Below are 17,111 nucleotides of genomic sequence, written 5' to 3'. Positions count from 1 at the left end.
GAGGGGGCGGGCGAGGCCAGGGCACAAGCACACCTTTCCCTGTTCTTCAAATATCCGTTGGCCCCCTCCCTGCTTGGTTTTGTACCCCTCCCTGTTTTTATATTATTTTTCCTTCCCTTCCCTGATGCTCATCTGTTTTGCACCTTAGAGCCTTCATATGAGTGAAGTCATGTGATAGTTGTCTTTCTCTGACTCATTTCGCTGAGGAGAATACCCTCTCCTTGTAGCCACATCGTTGCGAATGGCACCCTGTTTTTCCTTTCGATCGCCTCGTAATGTTCCATTGTATCTCTATGTGCCACCTCTTCTTTTTCCATTCCATGCATCTATGGACATTCGGGCTCTTTCCATCCTTTGGCTATTGTTGATAGTGCTGCTGGAAGCTTTTGGGGGCGTTTGGGTGCAGGTGCCCCTTGGAAACAGCACACCCATATCCCTTGGATAAATACCTAGTCGTGCAATTGCTGGCTCGTAGGGTCGCTGTGCTTTCAGTTTTTTGAGGAACCTCCATGCTGTTTTCCAGAGTGGCGGCGCCAGTTTGCATTCCCACCAGCAGTGCAAAAGAGATCCTGTTGCTCCGCACCCTGGCCAACATCGGTTGTTGCCTGACTTGTTAATGTTAGCCATTATGACACATTATGTGTGAAGTGGTAGCTCATTGTGATCTTGATATGGATTTCCCTGGTGATGAGTGAGGTTGAGCATTTTTTCATGTGTCAGTTGACCATCTGGATGTCTTCCTGGAGCAGTGTCTATTCATGACTTTTGCCCATTTCTTCGCTGGATTCGTTGGTTTTTGGCTGTTGAGTGTGATCAGTTCTTTATCGATTTGTCTACTGAGCCTTTCTCTGATGTGTCGTTTGCAAATATCTTCTACCATTGATGATTGAGCTGATTTGTTAGTGTAGCTGATCTGTTTCCTTCACGGCGCAGGAGAGTTTTCTTTGGATGAGTTCTCAATAGGTCGTTTTTCCTTTTGTTTCCCTTGCCTCCGGAGACGCGTTGAGTAAGAAGTTGCTGTGGCCCAGATCACAGAGGCTTTTCCCTGCTTTCTCCTCGAGGGTTTTGATGGCTTCCTGTCTTACACTTAGGACGTTCCTCCCTTTTGAGTTTCTTTATGTGTACGGTGTCAGAAAGTGGTGCGGGTTCCTTTTTCTGCATGTCGCTGTCCAGTTTTCCCAGCACCGCTTGTTGAAGAGACTGTCTTTATTCCATTGGATATTCTTTCCTGCTTTGTCAAGGAGTCGTTGGCCATCCATTTGTGGGTCCATTTCTGTTCTCTTGAGCTGAGTGTCCGTTTTTGTGCCAGTACCATACTGTCTTGATGATGACAGCTGTGCAATTACAGCTTGAGGACTGCGATTGTGATGCATCGAGCTTTCCTTTCTTTTTCAACAGTGCTTTGGCTCTTCAGGGTCTTTTCTGGGCCCATGCAAATTCTAGGATTGTCTGTTCCAGCTCTGCGAGGAGTGCTGGTGTTCTTTGGATAGGTGTTGCTTGGAGTATGTCGATTGCTTTGGGTGGTACTGACATTTTACCCATATTTGTTCCTCCCAACCAGGAGCGTGGAATCTTTTTCCATTATGTTTTCTGTCTTCTAAAATTTCATGTAGTTGTCAGTGTATAGGTTTTTCATCTCTTTGGTTAGATTTATTCCTAGGTATTTTATGATTTTGGGTGCAATTGTCAATGGGACCGATGCTTGATTTTTCTTCCTGTTGCTTCATCATTGGTGTATCGGAATGCAGCCCGTTTCTGTGCATTGATTTCACATCCTGCAACTTTGCTGAATTCATGGATCAGTTCTAGCAGTTTGTGGTGGAATCTTTTGGGTTTTCCATATGGAGTATCATGTCGTCCACCAAGAGGGAACGTTTGACGTCTCCCGGCCAATTTGGAGGCCTTTGAGTTCTTTGTGTTGTCTGATGGCTGAGGCTAAGGCTTCCAATGCGATGGTGAATAACAGTGGCAAGAGTGGACCTCCCTGTCTTGTCCCTGTCCTTAGGAGGAAAGCTCTCAGGTTTTCCCCATGGGGGATGATATTCGCGTTGGGTCTTTCGTATATGACTTATATGGTCCTTCTAGCCCTACTTTCTTGAGGGTTTGTATCAAGATAGGATGTTGTATTTTGTCCCATGCTTTCTCCGCATTGATTGAGAGGATCGTGTGGTTCTTGTCCTTTCTTTTCTTAGATGTGATGAATCACATTGATTGTTTTGTGCATATCGAACCAGATCTCCATCCCAGGTATAGATCCCACCTGGTCGTGGCGAATCATTTTTTGGATATATTACTGTTGGATCCGATCGGCTGACAACTTGTTGAGCAGTTTTGCATCCATGTTCCTCAGGGAAATGGGCCCATCGTTCTCCTTCGTCATGGGGTCTCTGTCTGGGTTTGGAATCAAGGAAATAGTGGCTTCGTAGAAAGAGCTTGGAAGTGTTCCTTCCGTTTCTCTCTTTTGGAGCAGCTTCAAGAGAATAGATGTGAACTCTTCTCTAAATGTTTGGGAGAATTCCCCTGGAAAGCCGTCTGGCCCTGGACTCTGTATTTTTCTTTTCGTGGGGGGTGGGGGGAGGGGGAGATTTTTGATTACTAATTCATTTTCTTTACTTCTTTTGGTCTGTTCAAATTTTCTTTCTTCCTGTTTCAGTTTTGGTAGTTTATATGTTTCTTGGGAGTTGTCCATTTCTCCCAGATTGCCCATTTTATTGGTGTATAATTGCTCACAATATTCTCGTAGTATTGTTTGTATTTCTGCTGTGTTGGTTGTGATCTCTCCTCTTTCATTCTTGATTGCCTTTCTTTGGGTCCTTTCCTTTTTCTTTTTGAGCAAACTGGCTAGGGATTTATCAATTTTGTGAATTATTTCAACGAATCAGCTCTGGTTTCACTGATCCGTTCTAGTGTCGTTGGTTTTGTTTTGTTTTTTTTTCTTTTTGTACTTGTGTTTGTTTTTGTGTTTTGTTTTGTTTTGTTTTTTTTTTTTTTGGTTTCCATAGCATTGATTTCTGCTCTAATCTGCATTATATCCTGTCTCTGCTGGTTTGGGGTTTTCTTTGCTGTTCTTTTTCCAACACTTTAAGGTGAACGGTTAGGTTGTGTCTCTGAGCCGTTTCTTCTTTCTTTCGGAAGGCCTGGATTGCTATATACTTCCCTCGAATGACCCCCTTTGCTGCGTCCCAGAGGTTTTGGCCTGTGGTGTTACCGTTCTCCTTTGCTTCCATGGACTGTTTAATTTCCTCTTTAACTTCTTGGTTAGCCCATTCACTCTTAAGTAGGGTGTTCTTTAGTCTCCAAGTATTTGTTACATTTCCACATTGTTTCTTGTCGTGATTTCGAGTTTCATAGCATTGTGGTCTGAGAATATGCACGATATGGTGTCGATCTTTTTGTCCTTGTTGAGGGCTGATTTGTGTCCCAGTATGTGATCTATTGTGGAGAATGTTCCGTGTGCACTGGAGAAGAATGTATATTTGCCTGCTTTAGGATGAAATGTTCTGACAATATCTGTCAAGTCCATCTGGTCCAGTGTGTCATTCAAAACCATTGCTTCCTTGTTGATTGTGGGTTTAGGTGAGCTGTCCGTTGCTGTAAGTGGGGTGTTGACGTTCCCTCCTAGTATGGTATCATTCTCAATGAGTTTCTTTATGTTTGTGATGCATTGATGTATCTATTTGGGCGCACCACATTTGGTGCACAAATGTTTACAATCGTGAGGTCTTCTTGGTGCACAGACCCAATAATTATGATATAACGCCCTTCTACGTGTCTCGTTAGAGTCTTTATTTTAAAGTCTAGATTGTCCGATATAAGTATGGCTACTCCTGCTTTCTTTTGCCAACCATGAGCCTGAGAGATGGTTTTCCATCCCCTTGCTTTCAATCTGAAGGCGTCTTTAGGTCTCAAGTGGGTCCCTTGTAAGCAGCATATGGACGATCTTCTTTTCTCACCCATTCTGTTACCCTATGTGTTTTGATTGGAGCATTGAGTCCATTGACGTTTGGAGTGAGTACTGAAAGGTATGAAGTTATTGCCATTGTGTTGCTTGTAGAGTTGGAGGAGTTGCTGGTGGTGTTCGCTGATCCTTGCCAGTGTTTTCTGCCTGTGGTCTGTTTTTTTCTTTTATGTCTTTTGTCCCCTGGGAGAGTCCGCCTTCAAATGTCTTGCAGGGCTGGTGGAGTGGTCAGGAACTCCTTTAATTTTTGCTTGGGACACTTTCCATCTCTACTTCTATTTGGAATGACAGCTTTGCTGGACAAATAAGTTTTGGCCGCATACTTTTAGGATTCAGTGCGATGAATATAGCCTGCCACTCATTTCTGGGCTGCCAGGTTTCTGTGGATAGGTCTGCTGCAAATGTGGTCAGTCGTCCCTTGTAGGGGAAGGACTTTTGTTTCCCTTGCTGCTTTCCTGATTCTTTCCTTGCCTGAGTATTTTGTGAACTCCACTAGGCTCTGCCTTGTTGATGGTTGGACGTTGTCGAATCTAATGGGAGTCTTCTGTGCTTCCTGGATTTTGTGTGTCTTTCCCAGGTTAGGAAAGTGTTCTGCTGTGATGTGCTCACATAACCCTTCTACCCCCTTTTCTCTCTCCTCGTCTTCTGGGACCCCTATGATTGTGATGTTATTCCTTTTCAATGAGTCGCTGAGTTCCCGAATTCTTAAATCCTGCTCTTTTGCTTTAGTCTCCCTCTTTCCTTCTGCTTCGTTATTCTCCATTGCTTTGTCCCCTCTATCGCTGGTTTCCTGCTCAGCCTTATCATCCTTGCCGCTGTGGCATCTGTTCCAGATCGCAGCTCGCTTGTAGCCTTGTTTATTTCATCCTGGCTAGCTTTGCCTTCGTTTATCCCCGCAGAAAGGCATTCTCATCTACTTTCGACCCCAGCTGGTGTTCTTAGTATCGTGATTCTAAATTCTGGTTCAAACATCTTGCTTGTTTCTATCTGTGTTGGTTAAGGGCCTGGCTGTCCTTTCTTCCTGCTCTTTCTGTTGGGGTGAATTCCGTTGCTTCGTCCTTTTGACCGAAGGAAAGGAATGAATAAGATAAAAGAATTCAAAACTAAAAAATAAGAAACAACACACACACACGAATCACCCAAATGGTGCTAGATCCTAGGTGAGTTGTGGTCTGGTTGTTGAAATGGGCTTGATAGATTAGAGGAAGAAGGGAAAGAACATAAAAAAAGGAAACCGTTGGAAAATTTGGAAAAAAGAACACAGTGAAATAGGATAAACTGAAATGATGGAATTCAAATGGAATTTGACACATTTACAAAAAATTGAACGAATATAGTCGACAAAAACTCAAGGAAATTATTTTAAACCCTGGAAAATAACCACATATTTTTTCTCTTTCTGTCTTCATGAAAAAGAAAAGAAATGAAAAAGACAAGAAAAGAGATGGACCAGCGAACAGACTGAAATACGATTGAAGTTACATTGTTGTCCCCTAGAAGTCAAAGGATGAAGCACTTTGTAGTCCATACACTCAGAAGGCGGAGAGACTTGGGTTCCTGAAGAGCCAGGTTGGCCCAGTTGGGCGGTGCTAAGTGTCACGGCTCTGTTCTCCACTAGATGGCGCAGCTAGCCTACAAGTGCGGATTGCTGGGGCGCTTGGAGGTGCATATGCGCATGCGCGGGAGCGGAGCCCTTGGCGTCACTCAGGTGCCCAGTCTGTAGTATCTGAACTCGGCTGTCTGCGACCAGCAATCCTACCCCCGTCCTTTCTCTCCGGCTTCTGTCCACTCGCCGCTTTTACACTGTCCGTGGCCCAGCCGTCAGGTTGCCAGGCGGCACCTTCCTCGTGGGATTTACCTCCCAGGCGGCTGTGTTTCCCGACCCCTCCCTTGTGAGGGCCCGCGGCTGAGACCTGCTCAGATCCTCTGCGTCAGGGTCTCAGCGAGCAGTGGCCGGGTGCCGGCCGCACCCGGGAACATCGGCAACACCGTGCCGCTGCCGATGCCCAGAGACTGAGGCTGGGTGCCAGCCTGCGCCCGAAAACGTTCGCGCGATGGTGTAGCAGCAGCGTTTCGAGGATTATGGAAAATCACCACACACCTCTGGTAGCGGGCTTCCCCCTTAACGACCTTGTTCCAGCACCAGCGAATGTGGCTGTTCTCCGGGGTCTGCTGGGACCTCTGGGGTCGGCTGGGGTGGCCACACAGACTACCTCGTGTCCTCGCAGCAGGGGAACCGCCTTTCTCCGTGTGGTTCGAGACACCCCTCCTCCACCCCTCCAGTCTTCACTCTGCTCTCGGGATTCGCCCTTCCGACCAGAGCACCGCCAGGTATCAGATGCGGAGTTTCGCACTCTGCCCTCCCCCTGTTTGTACAGTCTTCATGGAATTGAAACCCGCTCCTTTCTCCTTCCTCCCTTTTTGGTTCAGTGCCTGTGGCTCTTTCCACATTTCCACTTCCTCCCCAGCTGCTTTTGGCGGGGGGAGGGGAGGGCGAGGGGATTGCTTTCCCCATATTCTGCCCCTGTCTCCGTCCTCTCTCTGCAGGCAAAAACAGCTCCCTGCCCTCTGTGGCTTCTCTCTTCCCCAGGTCACCTCTCTGCGCCTCGTCCCCACTGAGTTCTGTGGTTCAGGTTGGGCAACCTGTTGCGTGAATCCTCAGATCAGTTTTCGAGGCGTGCAGGATGGTTTTGTGTTGATGTGGCTGCATGTTATGGATGCAAGACGCAAAGAACACTTCCATGCTCTTCTGCCATCTTGGCCCCTCCCCCCACACTGCCTTTTCTGTATCGTCACCAATACCCTTAGGAATTGCAGGGTGACTTCTCTGAATTAAGCTTTCCGTGAGAAATCCAGATTAGGCTGGCTGGATTTGGCGAGACCAAATAACGCTGTTCCCATTGCCATGATTGCTCCCACATCACCGCACGTGAGGCCACCTCCTGGTTTTCCATATGCAATCTTCTTTGCTAATTGTCAACAGTTTTTAAAATTGAATGTCTTGACTTCACTGGATTTATATTTTGAAAGAAAAGTTCCTGGAATGCCTGGAAAATATATCGTCACCAGTGGCCCGAGCAGCTCAAGGTTGTCTATTTTAGCTCAGAGTCCAGGGTCCAGCACGGCCAAAGTGAAGTCACAAGGAGGGAATCCTAGACCCACCAGACCTTCTGTAAATGTTCATGGTCGCCTTTATGCCCCACGAAATGCTCAGGCTGCAGCGCAAGGCATGGAGACTCCGACCTGCCAGCCTGAGCAAGTGCCCAAAGCCAGGTCCTCCTGGAAGTCTAGGCAATGCCCGTGCTGGCCAGCGGCGCCCCCTGCTGGACAGAGAGCAGTGTGCAAGACTCCCTCTTGTGACCTCCCCCACGGATTACAGAGCCAGAGGTGTGGACTTCATCATGTGTGGGTGGAACACGTGACACACGGCCACCCAGGAAGAGCTGGTCCTAGTCATCTGGGGAGCTGACTGGATGCTTATGGAGGCCGTCTTGAGATCCAGATCAAATATTGTCCGTGTGTGTGTGTGTGTGTGTGCGTGTGATATTCAGGTTTGAATCCAGGAAGAGAAAGTTGGATCCCCAAATTTCTACAGGATGACCTAGCATGGTTATTTTCTGTGGCTTTTCCCTTCGTGGCTCAGTTGCACATACACTGTTTGCGCTTTACCCACGATTCTGCCCACTTTAGAATCAAATCCACAGGAAGGATAGATTTCACGTGTGCATGTCTTTTGAGATCTAACATCCAGCTAGCCCTGTCGAACTCTTTGACTGAGAAAGTGCCATGTCATCGCTCATCTGTGGAATAAAAAACAAAATAGAAGAACCTAGGGCAAGCGAAGAATAAATAAAATAAGATAAAATCACAGCGGGGGGCAAGCCATAGGAGACTCTTCAAAAAATTTTGTTTTCTCTTTATCTTAGAGAGAGAGAGAGAGAGAGACAGAGACAGAGACAGAGACAGAGACAGAGATACAGAGCATGACGAGGGGAGTGTCAGAGAGAGGCGTGCACCCAGAATCCAGAGCAGGCTCCAGGCTCTGAGCTGTCATCACAGCGCCGGACACGGGGCTTGAAGTCTCAAAGCCTTAGATCATGAGCTGACGGAATCAGAGTGCACACCGGCTGAGACACCCACGTGCCCCAGGAGAACCCTTAAGTGTAGAGAAGAAAGTGAGGGTTGCTCGAGGGGAGGAGTGGGTGGGCTCCCTTTGCAACGGGCGTTATGGAGGGCTCCTGTGGGGGTTGGCAGTGGGTGTTTCATGTAAGTGACGAAGCCCTAAATTGCACCCCTGAAACCAAGACTGCACTCAATGTTAACTAAATTTGATTTCAATTTGGAAAATGGAGGGGGGAATGGGTGCCTCAGTCGGTTGAGTGTCCAACCTCAGCTCAGGTCAGGATCTCATGGTTCGTGGGGTTGAGCTCCACGTTGGGCTCTGTGCTGACAGCTCAGAGCCTGGAGCTGCTTTGGATTCTGTGTTTCTCTCTCTCTGCCCCTCCCATGCCAACACTCTGTCTCTGTTTTTGTGTGTGTGTCTCTCTCTGTTTATTTAAACGTTTTATTTCATGTTTAAAACATGAAAACAACAGACCAATAAATTTTAAAAGTAGATGAAGAAAAAGTATTTTTCCTCTATCGGCTCTGATATTTGAACATCCAGAATTCAATAAGATTTCCTGTACAAAATTCACATGCTGACGTTAGTTCCCACTAAGTGTGGTATGTATGTTTAATGCAGACTGGAAACAACAACAACAACAGCAGCAGCAGCAGCAGCAACAACAGGCTTTACCCTGTCAGTGCCATTGGCAAACGACCAGAGATCTCCTATATGGCCCCCCTCCCCTGGGGGGAATTGAAGGATGATGCACTAATTCCCATTCAACAATGTATTTAGTGAGTCTCTCGCTCCTGAGAAATGAAATACAGTTGTGACTTAGAGCATCCATCCATACCCTGACCTGAAATACCACATTGTTGCCTCGGTGTCCACTTGAGACTGTTTTTCTGAGGTGTACAACCGAGGACCAAGATTGCAATGCAACTGACCAGAAATCCCTGAGCCTCCTCCCTTGTGGAGGAGATTGTCCGATGGGGGGATGGTGGTCAACTCTGCGGAACAAGGTAGAGCTGCTTGGTGGCTGAGCAATAAGAGGTGGGAGAAGGTTCCTTTCCCCCATTTGCTCTGCAGCCTCATGGGAGGGGGATTGTTAAGGGAACCGAATCTAATGAACATGGGCCAGGATGGCTCCACCCACCCGTCTCCTGAGAAATAAGCATTTATTTGCTCTTTGCCATTTCCAGGCAATTAGCCAATGTTCACATGAACATGTGGAGACTTTACAAAATAGATTATGTATACAAGGAAACACTTTGCACAGTTATGAATTCGTGTTTCCTTCTGCTCCTCTCCTTCTGACACAAAACATTCCTGAAAAGGCTGTCTGCTCCCACGTAGAGCTAGAGTTCTTCCCGTTTCCTGGTCATTTGCCACTTCTCCGTGTGGAAGCACTGAGATTGTTTCAAACTCCTTCCCCTGCCGGTGCATGTTGGGATATCACCGAGAGTCCCCACACGCACATGTTTGGGCACATGGACTTTACCGATACACAGAGAGTAGGGAATGGGATGATGGGACCGTGAGTCCCAGGCATTTTCACAGGGACTCCCGGGGCTCTGCCTTGTTTCCACCTTCATGCCTCATTGGCCACTCCCTCTGACCCTTTCAGGCTCTGAGAGTGCCCAATGATCCTCGGTGCTGATGGAGGGGAGAAACCTTGCGAGTCCCCAGCATAATCCACACCTCTCCAATAACCTCATTACAGACAGCCAGCCTTAAAGCTCAGGATTCTCCAGGTCCACTGGAACGCCATAGCCCATGAATCCAGCCAGATTCATGGTCCCTCCACATGTCTGGATCGCACCCACCTACAACACACAAAATATGGCCTACAAGGGACTGTGAGTGAGTGAGTGAGTAGTGAGTGAGGGCGGGTGAGTGTGCACGTGGGCAGGCGTGTATCTCAAGGCCTGTAGTGGGATCCCTGCACTGCTTCCTGAGACCTCTGTCCCTTCTTGTTCTTCCTCTTGGTAGCTCTGGCTCTGCCTGGGAGACAAGGGACTCGGTTAATGGCCGTTGCGCTCTGAGGTGGGATGTCCCTGGCTGAACTGTTGAGCCGGTAGATGTTTGGTTCACGGTGATCCTTTCCCATCTCGTCTCTGTATTTGGACTGGTGAATTAGGACTGCACCGGGGGGAAGGGCAAATTCTAATTTCCTGAGGTTGAATTCAGACTTGGGACGGTGGCTTTCTTGGAGGAATCTCCACTGGTCTAACGTGATTGCTGGCGGTGGTGTCTCTTCCACGTGATCCTCCAATTGTGGCACCTCGATGTCGGGGTCGGTTTCGGGCCCCCCTTGGGCCGCAGCCGTGCCTGCGTGGTCAGCCTGGAGGGATGTGGATTCCCCAGCACCTGGCTCACTCCCACGGTCTCTTTCCAATTCACTCTTCTGGATGTAAAAGAGGACATAGGCATGTTGGCTCAGGGCAGACGTCGCATCACTGGCGGTCACCTTCGCATCATCCATTTTGTACCACTGGCCGTTCCCAGCTTTGATGTAACAGAAGTAATGTCCGCTGTGACAATTCCAGCCCGCGTGCACCAGCACGGCATAGAGCACATAAGTCAGCGACCCCCCGTTCTGCCCAGACACGTATCGTCGCATGTCAAGGCGCTCAGGATATTGCACTTCCTTAGCCAGTTTGCTGCCCGTGAAATGGCAGAATCGTTTCAATACCAGCATCAGGACCTTGGAGCAAGTGTGCAAAGTCAACGTCTTGGAAGCGGGTACCTTGTCGAGACAAGTACTACAACGATAGTCATTTTCACCATCCAACTGTTCGGGCTTCACCAAGTGTTGCAAAGCTTGGCTCACACTCTGAGCCGCCCTGATATCCAGGCTAATGTCCAGGTAAGGGTCCAAAGTGCTGGAGACACCCTGGCAGTGGAGACACTGGATTTGAGACCTCCAGTACCCGCCAAAGATTTGCCGGATGAGGGTGGCGTCCTGAGCCTGAGGCTCTGAAGGCTTGTCCTCACGCAAACACGCTTGCTGCATAGCATCCAGAGTGAACATCAGAAACTCATGGGCATCCTCCTGCCTGTGTGTGTGGAAGGCAGCGAGCAGTTTTGGCGGAGGCCGGATCACATCTCCCGGACGGCAGAGGGCCCGGGTCACGTGAGCCTGCAGAGCACACAGCACGCAGAATGGCTGCCTCCCACAGCTTCGGGAGTGCTCCTGGGACAGCATGTAGCCGGCGAGGGGTGGTGTGTACGTCAGACACTGCAGCGCCGCATTCGCATAGCACGTGTTCCCCAGGTTCTGCAGGCCGGCCCCAACCACAGAAGGTCTCCTCCAACTCACGGGTTTCTTTGCGGGGGGCAGACCTATTGACGCGGGAGCCCAACCGTTCGGCAGGTCGCAGGGTGTGTGCGATGACGGTGACGGCTTCTCAGGCAGAGTGGGTCCTCTGTGGCCTTCAGCACCACCCGTATTTGACCCGCAAGGTTTGAGGTTTGGAAAGACATGGAACTGAGACTCCTCTCGGCAGTGGGAAGAGGGCGTCTCCATGTCTCCTGAAACGTGGAGCCTCACGTTGCAGAGCGATGCTTCTCTCAGGAGGCCAGTCTCAGAATGATAGCTGTGGCCCTCTCCTCAGCCCTCGTAAAGCTCGCCCCACCCACCTGACTAGGACCACGTCATCCAATCAGCCACCAGCTGGAGTTGGATGAAGGGTCTTAGGGTGTGGCCACTCTTCTGCAGACAGACCACTCAGCCCAGCCTTCCTCCTGCCCCTCCCTCCTCAAGAGGCACACACACACACACACACACACACACACACACGTTTCACCACTTTCTCCACCTCCCTCATTTCCATTGCTCCCTCTCTGGACAGACGGACTTGAGCATTTCCAACCTAGAGGAAATCCTCTTTTGAGTATCCACTTTGCTTTTAGATAACACAAAGTGTCAAGGAATGACGGCCATGAATTTGTTAGGCTATGGAAATCATTTTACCGATTGAGCTCTGGTATCATGTAGGAGCACCTCCTCTCCGTCAGCCAGAATGCATGGGACACCAGCAAATTATTCTGGAATGATGACTGTCCATGGATTTGATTCTAAAACTCCTGAACTGTCTCCATAGGATCCGTGTATACAACTATCACGAAGGTCCTTTGAAACACGTCTGTCTACCAAGGGGTGGCCGAGAAATTGTCCCAAGAAATATCCTTTGCCTGGTTTCGGGCTTTGTAAATGCTTTCTTCATTTTGTAGCTCCCTTCCCAATAGGAGAACAAATCCTAAACCCATCATTTGCCAAATTGTCACTGGTATTCCTAGCAAATCACATAGCAAGGTAGGTATAGGTTCCCGTGGTTCAGGACATGTTTGTTGTGGATTTGTGACATTTATAGACGGTTTGAAATGGGAATTTAGACATGCAAGGAACAATGTCCCCTCGAGGAAACTGTGGCTTTAATGTGTCAGTATCTCTAGACCAGATTTCAGAACTGACCAGGTCTACTGAAAATGTGCTTTCTTCTCTAATGTTTGTTTGCTTTTCACTTTTAACATTTTAATTGATTTATTTTGAGAGAGAGACAGAGAGAGAGAGAGACAGAGAGACAGAGAGAGACAGAGAGCGAGAGAGAGCGCTCATGTGGACAAGCCAGGGAGAGACAGAGAGAGAGGGAGAGAGGATCCTCAATTAAACAGTCACCTCCTCAGGGTCACCAACTAGGAGGAAAAGGCTGCGAGCACGTGAGGTGTCTCAGTGCCAAACACACTCATGTGAGGGGAAGGAAAGGGGCAAGAGGTCAAGGAGGACACACAATGGGATGCACAAAAGGAGTCTTCAGACTCTTGTGACCACAGCCTGAAGACACGGCCCTCTCCCTGCCTGGTGCCCTCCAGCCCCACCCACGGCTTCCTTCAGCCTCTGCCTGGCCTCACTGCATGGGACCGGACCACGGCCCCACCTTTACCCGCAGCATCCTTACCCCTGCCACACCCATGCCCACACCTCATCCCAGTGCTCTCCGCCCTCGGTTGGCCCGGCCTCACGTCCAGGCCTTTGCTCCACTGGGCCAGCCTGGCGCCAGCCACTCTCAGGACCACACCCCAAGGAGAATCTACCAGAGAGTGGGCAGAGGAGGGGGGCGAGCGAGGCCAGGGCACAAGCACACCTTTCCCTGTTCTTCAAATATCCGTTGGCAGGCGCCACGTTTGGACCTGTTTCTGCAAGGAATCATCTCTCCCTTTGGTTGTCATCTCGTCCTAGAAAACCGGTTGTGTTTTCACTGGACGGTGTTAGATGGTAGGAAGTCTCACGTGACTGGTCTGAGCAAAGCAAGTTGCCCTATTTAACGTAGTGACTTGAGCCAGTCCATTCCAGACCTTCCTGGAGCATAAAGCTGACCCCTGTCCCAAGACGAGACACCTGCTCCTGTCTGAGTGCCTGGCCCCGACAAGGCCATTCTCCCCGGGTCTGGAGCCTGCCGGTCTTCAGACTCCACGAACACCCCCTTGCTTCTCTAGCCTCAGCCCCGGCCACCTGCCACGTGGGCAAAGAGGCCTGCAGAATGGCTTCCAAAGAACCTTTGACCACCTAATTCTCTGTCCTCTCTCATCAATCGCTCATCACTCTACGTGTCTATCTCCTAACTCTCGTGTCTCCTTCCCCTCTCTAGTATCTATCTGTGGAATGTCTTTCTCATCCTTTCCTTTGTATCTCTTCTATGCCACCCTCCTTGACGTGACTTGTGAATGAAAATGCCTTTGAGAGACATGTGGACAGCAGCCCCTAATGCTGAGTGATTTCCCATGCACATGTTCTTTCGGTTCATGGGTTTTTATGTCGACAGACAGAGAGAGAGACAGACAGAGAGACAGAGAGAGAGAGAGAGAGAGAGAGAGAGAGAGAGAGGGAGGGAGGGAGAATGTGGGGGAGGGTTAGAGAGAAAAGGAGAGAGGCGATCCCGAGGAGGGAGGGAAACTCAAAGTTCAATCTCCCCAACCCTGAGATCATGACGTGAGCCGCCTCCAGGTCAGACACTTCTCTGACTGAGCCACTCAGGCATCCCGACCCTCATCGGTTTCGAATTCACCTCTAGCATTGTCTTGTTCCCAGGACACTTGGAGAGACTTTATCTTGAAAGGAGAAGAGAGGTTAACCCGTGTTTCTTTGCTGCTTCTGAATCCTTAGTTGTTCTCCACTAGGTGAGGATCCAAGTCCCAAGTGCACTTGGGAACAAATGCAGGATTCTACTCTATGTGACGGGAAACTACAGTGTACACACAAAAAAGAAAACCATGCACATTCGGTCGTCTCTGAGCAAATTTTATTAGCTGTGGTAACACTACACACAATGTTGCACTACCAGGGAAAAACAAAAATGCAGACAGCATGTAAAATAGTCCCCGATATGATCTGCAGAAAAACGATATCAGTGAACTATTCTAAAACGAAAGATTGCCTCCACTTGCCCAGCCCAGACTGGAATCATTCCTCCGGTGTCCCCAAATTCAGACATTCGCAAACCCGATACACATTCATTTCGCAGATCCTTAAGTTGACATTCGAGTGGACGACCTCTTGCAATCCTGGCGCTGAATTTCTCATAGAATCTATTGAAACGGAAGAAACGAGACCTTGTTGATTGAGACGGAGCCGGTGAACCAGAAGGTGTAGCTGCATAAAGGAAAAGTGCGCCATGAGCGTCTGCACGTGGGCGCTCAACCCACTCCCCGCCCCAAGCAGGACACCAAACACAGTGTGGACGCAAGTTTTTGTCCTTGCAGGTCTTTGGGGGAATTGCTGCTTTAGCAAAACTAGGTCACGGCCCTGCCTTGGCCTCCGCTCCGCAGTCACCTGCTCGGGGTCACAAGGGCCAGAGGACGAGTGTCCGAGGACATGAGGTGTCTCACTCCCGGTCGCTCTCCTCCAAGGACGAGGAAAGCTGCAGGTCATCGTGGAGGATGCTCAGGGAGACAGGCACACAGCCTCCCTCAGACTGGTGTGTGATGGGTGGACCCTGGCCAGGGGGGACTGGCCTCTCGGGAGGTGGCAGACAGGGAGCTGCTATGAACCTGGAGCTCCAGCCGCCTTTGTCCAGGCGGCTGAGGACCATTCGGAGGGGCTGGCCGGGTGCCTGCGGACAGGGCGGACACAGAGGCCAGGGGCACGCCTGGAGAGTGTCCAGGTGAGGTTGGGGGCGTGGAGGCTGGAGGCCCCTGCTTTGCACCGAGGCAGGGGTCTTCCTGGTCAGTTGGGCTGCCCCCGTGGGACCACATGCACTTGTCCTTGCTGGACGACACAGACTCTGGCGCAGCCCCACATGGGTGCTCCCTGTGCTCTTGTGGGGTGGCTGGAAGGGGCTGCAACGTGGTTTCTTTCGGGGGTTCTGGCACGTGTCGTCGGGGAGCGGGGCCCATCTCGTGCCTGGTGTCTGGATGTGGGGCTGGGGACTCGCAGCCAAACGGGTTGGAGGAGGATCAGGGCTCCCCTCAGGACGCTTGGCTGGTGCCTGGGCGTGGCCAATGCCACCCGCCTTGGAGACGGCCCTGGAAGCTTCGAGGGAGGCACATCGGGGCCGGTGTTGTCTCAGCTGGACACCGAGGCCTGGATCCCGGGCAGAGCGTTGGTGTGCCGGGGCAGGCGGGGCAGGCGGGGCAGGGGTCCCCACTTGCTGGGCATCCTGTCGGCCAGCAGGCGGGAAGGTGCTCGCCGCAGGTCTCCCGAGAGGAGCAGCCGACGGGGACAGCTGTGTCGTGTCAGGCGTCCCGCTAGGAGGCTCAGCCGGGACGTGCGGCTCCAGCACGGACACCCTCTTGGTGCTGTACACGGGCATCGGCCTGTGCGGATGCTGTGGGAACACACAACACACAGACAACGGCCATTAGTCCTTCCTCCCCACCAAGGACACATGCACGACAAGCACAGCAAAGAGACCGACAGAAACGCAAGCAACCGGGAGACACGGGAAAGGATTGTACTGACAGAGGACAAGGGCCTCCAGCTCAGCGTCGATCGGGAAGAAACACTGGGCAGTAGCCCCTTGATGCTTTGATTCCATGGGAGCGACGGACCAGAAAGGTTGTGCATCGTGCCTGCCTCCCGAAGTGGACAAGCACGTCCATTCAGGCTTCTAGGAAAAGTACAGGCGTCCTGCAGGTGGAGGTTCGCGGTGGGGGCTACTGAGTTTGGATGGCCAATGGGGCGGGTCTATGTGTCACCAGGGAAAGATGCCTGTGCCTCCCAAGAGGCCTAGGTGTGGGCACAGCGCCCCGACATTATGTTGGCACGCCCAGCCGGCACCCGGTTAGCACACATGCAAGGAATCCTGCCGGATCATGGACACCCGGCAAACGTGGCTGGAAAGGACCCGCACGGAAATCCCAATGTTGACAATCGGGGTGGACCCCCTTCCTCAGCCAGGAGGGCCGGGAAGCCCGTCACATCCCCGTCCCCAGGAGAGAACGAGAGCAGGGACGGGGGACACTCACCCTCACATAGTCGCAGGAATCTGTGGAGTCCCTCCAGGCTCGCTGCTGCCTTCCAGGGGCTATCCTGGGGAATCTCTGCAGCAGCACCTTCCTCTGCTGGGCTTCTCGCCTGCACGACCAAGAACGGGAAGGTGAAGGAGCGGCATTTCGTGTGTTCACCTGGGGAGCGAGTGATGGGGCTTGGGCAAGATCTCCTTTCTTCATCTGCCCCCCTGGCTCCCACTCCAGCGAGCCGTCCAGGTTGGCCCAAGACGTCCTCGTGTCGAGAGCCGTGTGCGCCACTGCCTGTCATTTGCCGCCTCCCCCTGTCTCCCTACCCCAGGACACACAGCCTCAGGGACTCCCCCAGAGCAGCACAATAGGCTCGTGAGGTCCCCTGGGGGGCGGGGAGCTCCTTTCTCTGCCTCCCCCACCCCTGTGTGTGTGTGAAGACGACACAGCACCCAGTGTCCGGGTACAGAGACTCAGCGACCTGAGCTGCCAGCCCACGGGCAGGCCGGAGCCGGCCGCATCCTCACCTTTGTCCCTCTTCCATGTCCCTCGCAGCCTGGTTGAAGGGCCCGGGCTTGTGCTGGTCCT

General features: G+C 51.0%; 1 protein-coding gene across 1 annotated transcript; it reads right to left on the bottom strand.

Annotated features, from left to right (window-relative positions):
* Window positions 1-9,987: 9,987 nt before the first annotated feature.
* On the bottom strand, window positions 9,988-11,857 carry LOC144616088 (ubiquitin carboxyl-terminal hydrolase 17-like protein 6). The gene has a single exon (XM_081795444.1). The coding sequence runs from the start codon at window positions 11,593-11,595 to the stop codon at window positions 9,988-9,990; it is 1,608 nt and encodes a 535-aa protein (XP_081651570.1). The 5' UTR covers window positions 11,596-11,857.
* Between the last annotated feature and the right edge of the window lie 5,254 nt (window positions 11,858-17,111).

The sequence above is a fragment of the Panthera onca genome, chromosome B1 (genome assembly GCF_046562875.1).
Source record: "Panthera onca isolate mPanOnc1 chromosome B1, mPanOnc1 haplotype 2, whole genome shotgun sequence".
Classification (NCBI taxonomy): domain Eukaryota; kingdom Metazoa; phylum Chordata; class Mammalia; order Carnivora; family Felidae; genus Panthera; species Panthera onca.
This window is presented reverse-complemented; position numbering and strand designations above follow the sequence as displayed.

Bases quoted from the DNA above. Each gene is read 5' to 3' on its own strand.
- LOC144616088 (XM_081795444.1), bottom strand. From the start codon at position 11,595: ATGGAGACGCCCTCTTCCCACTGCCGAGAGGAGTCTCAGTTCCATGTC.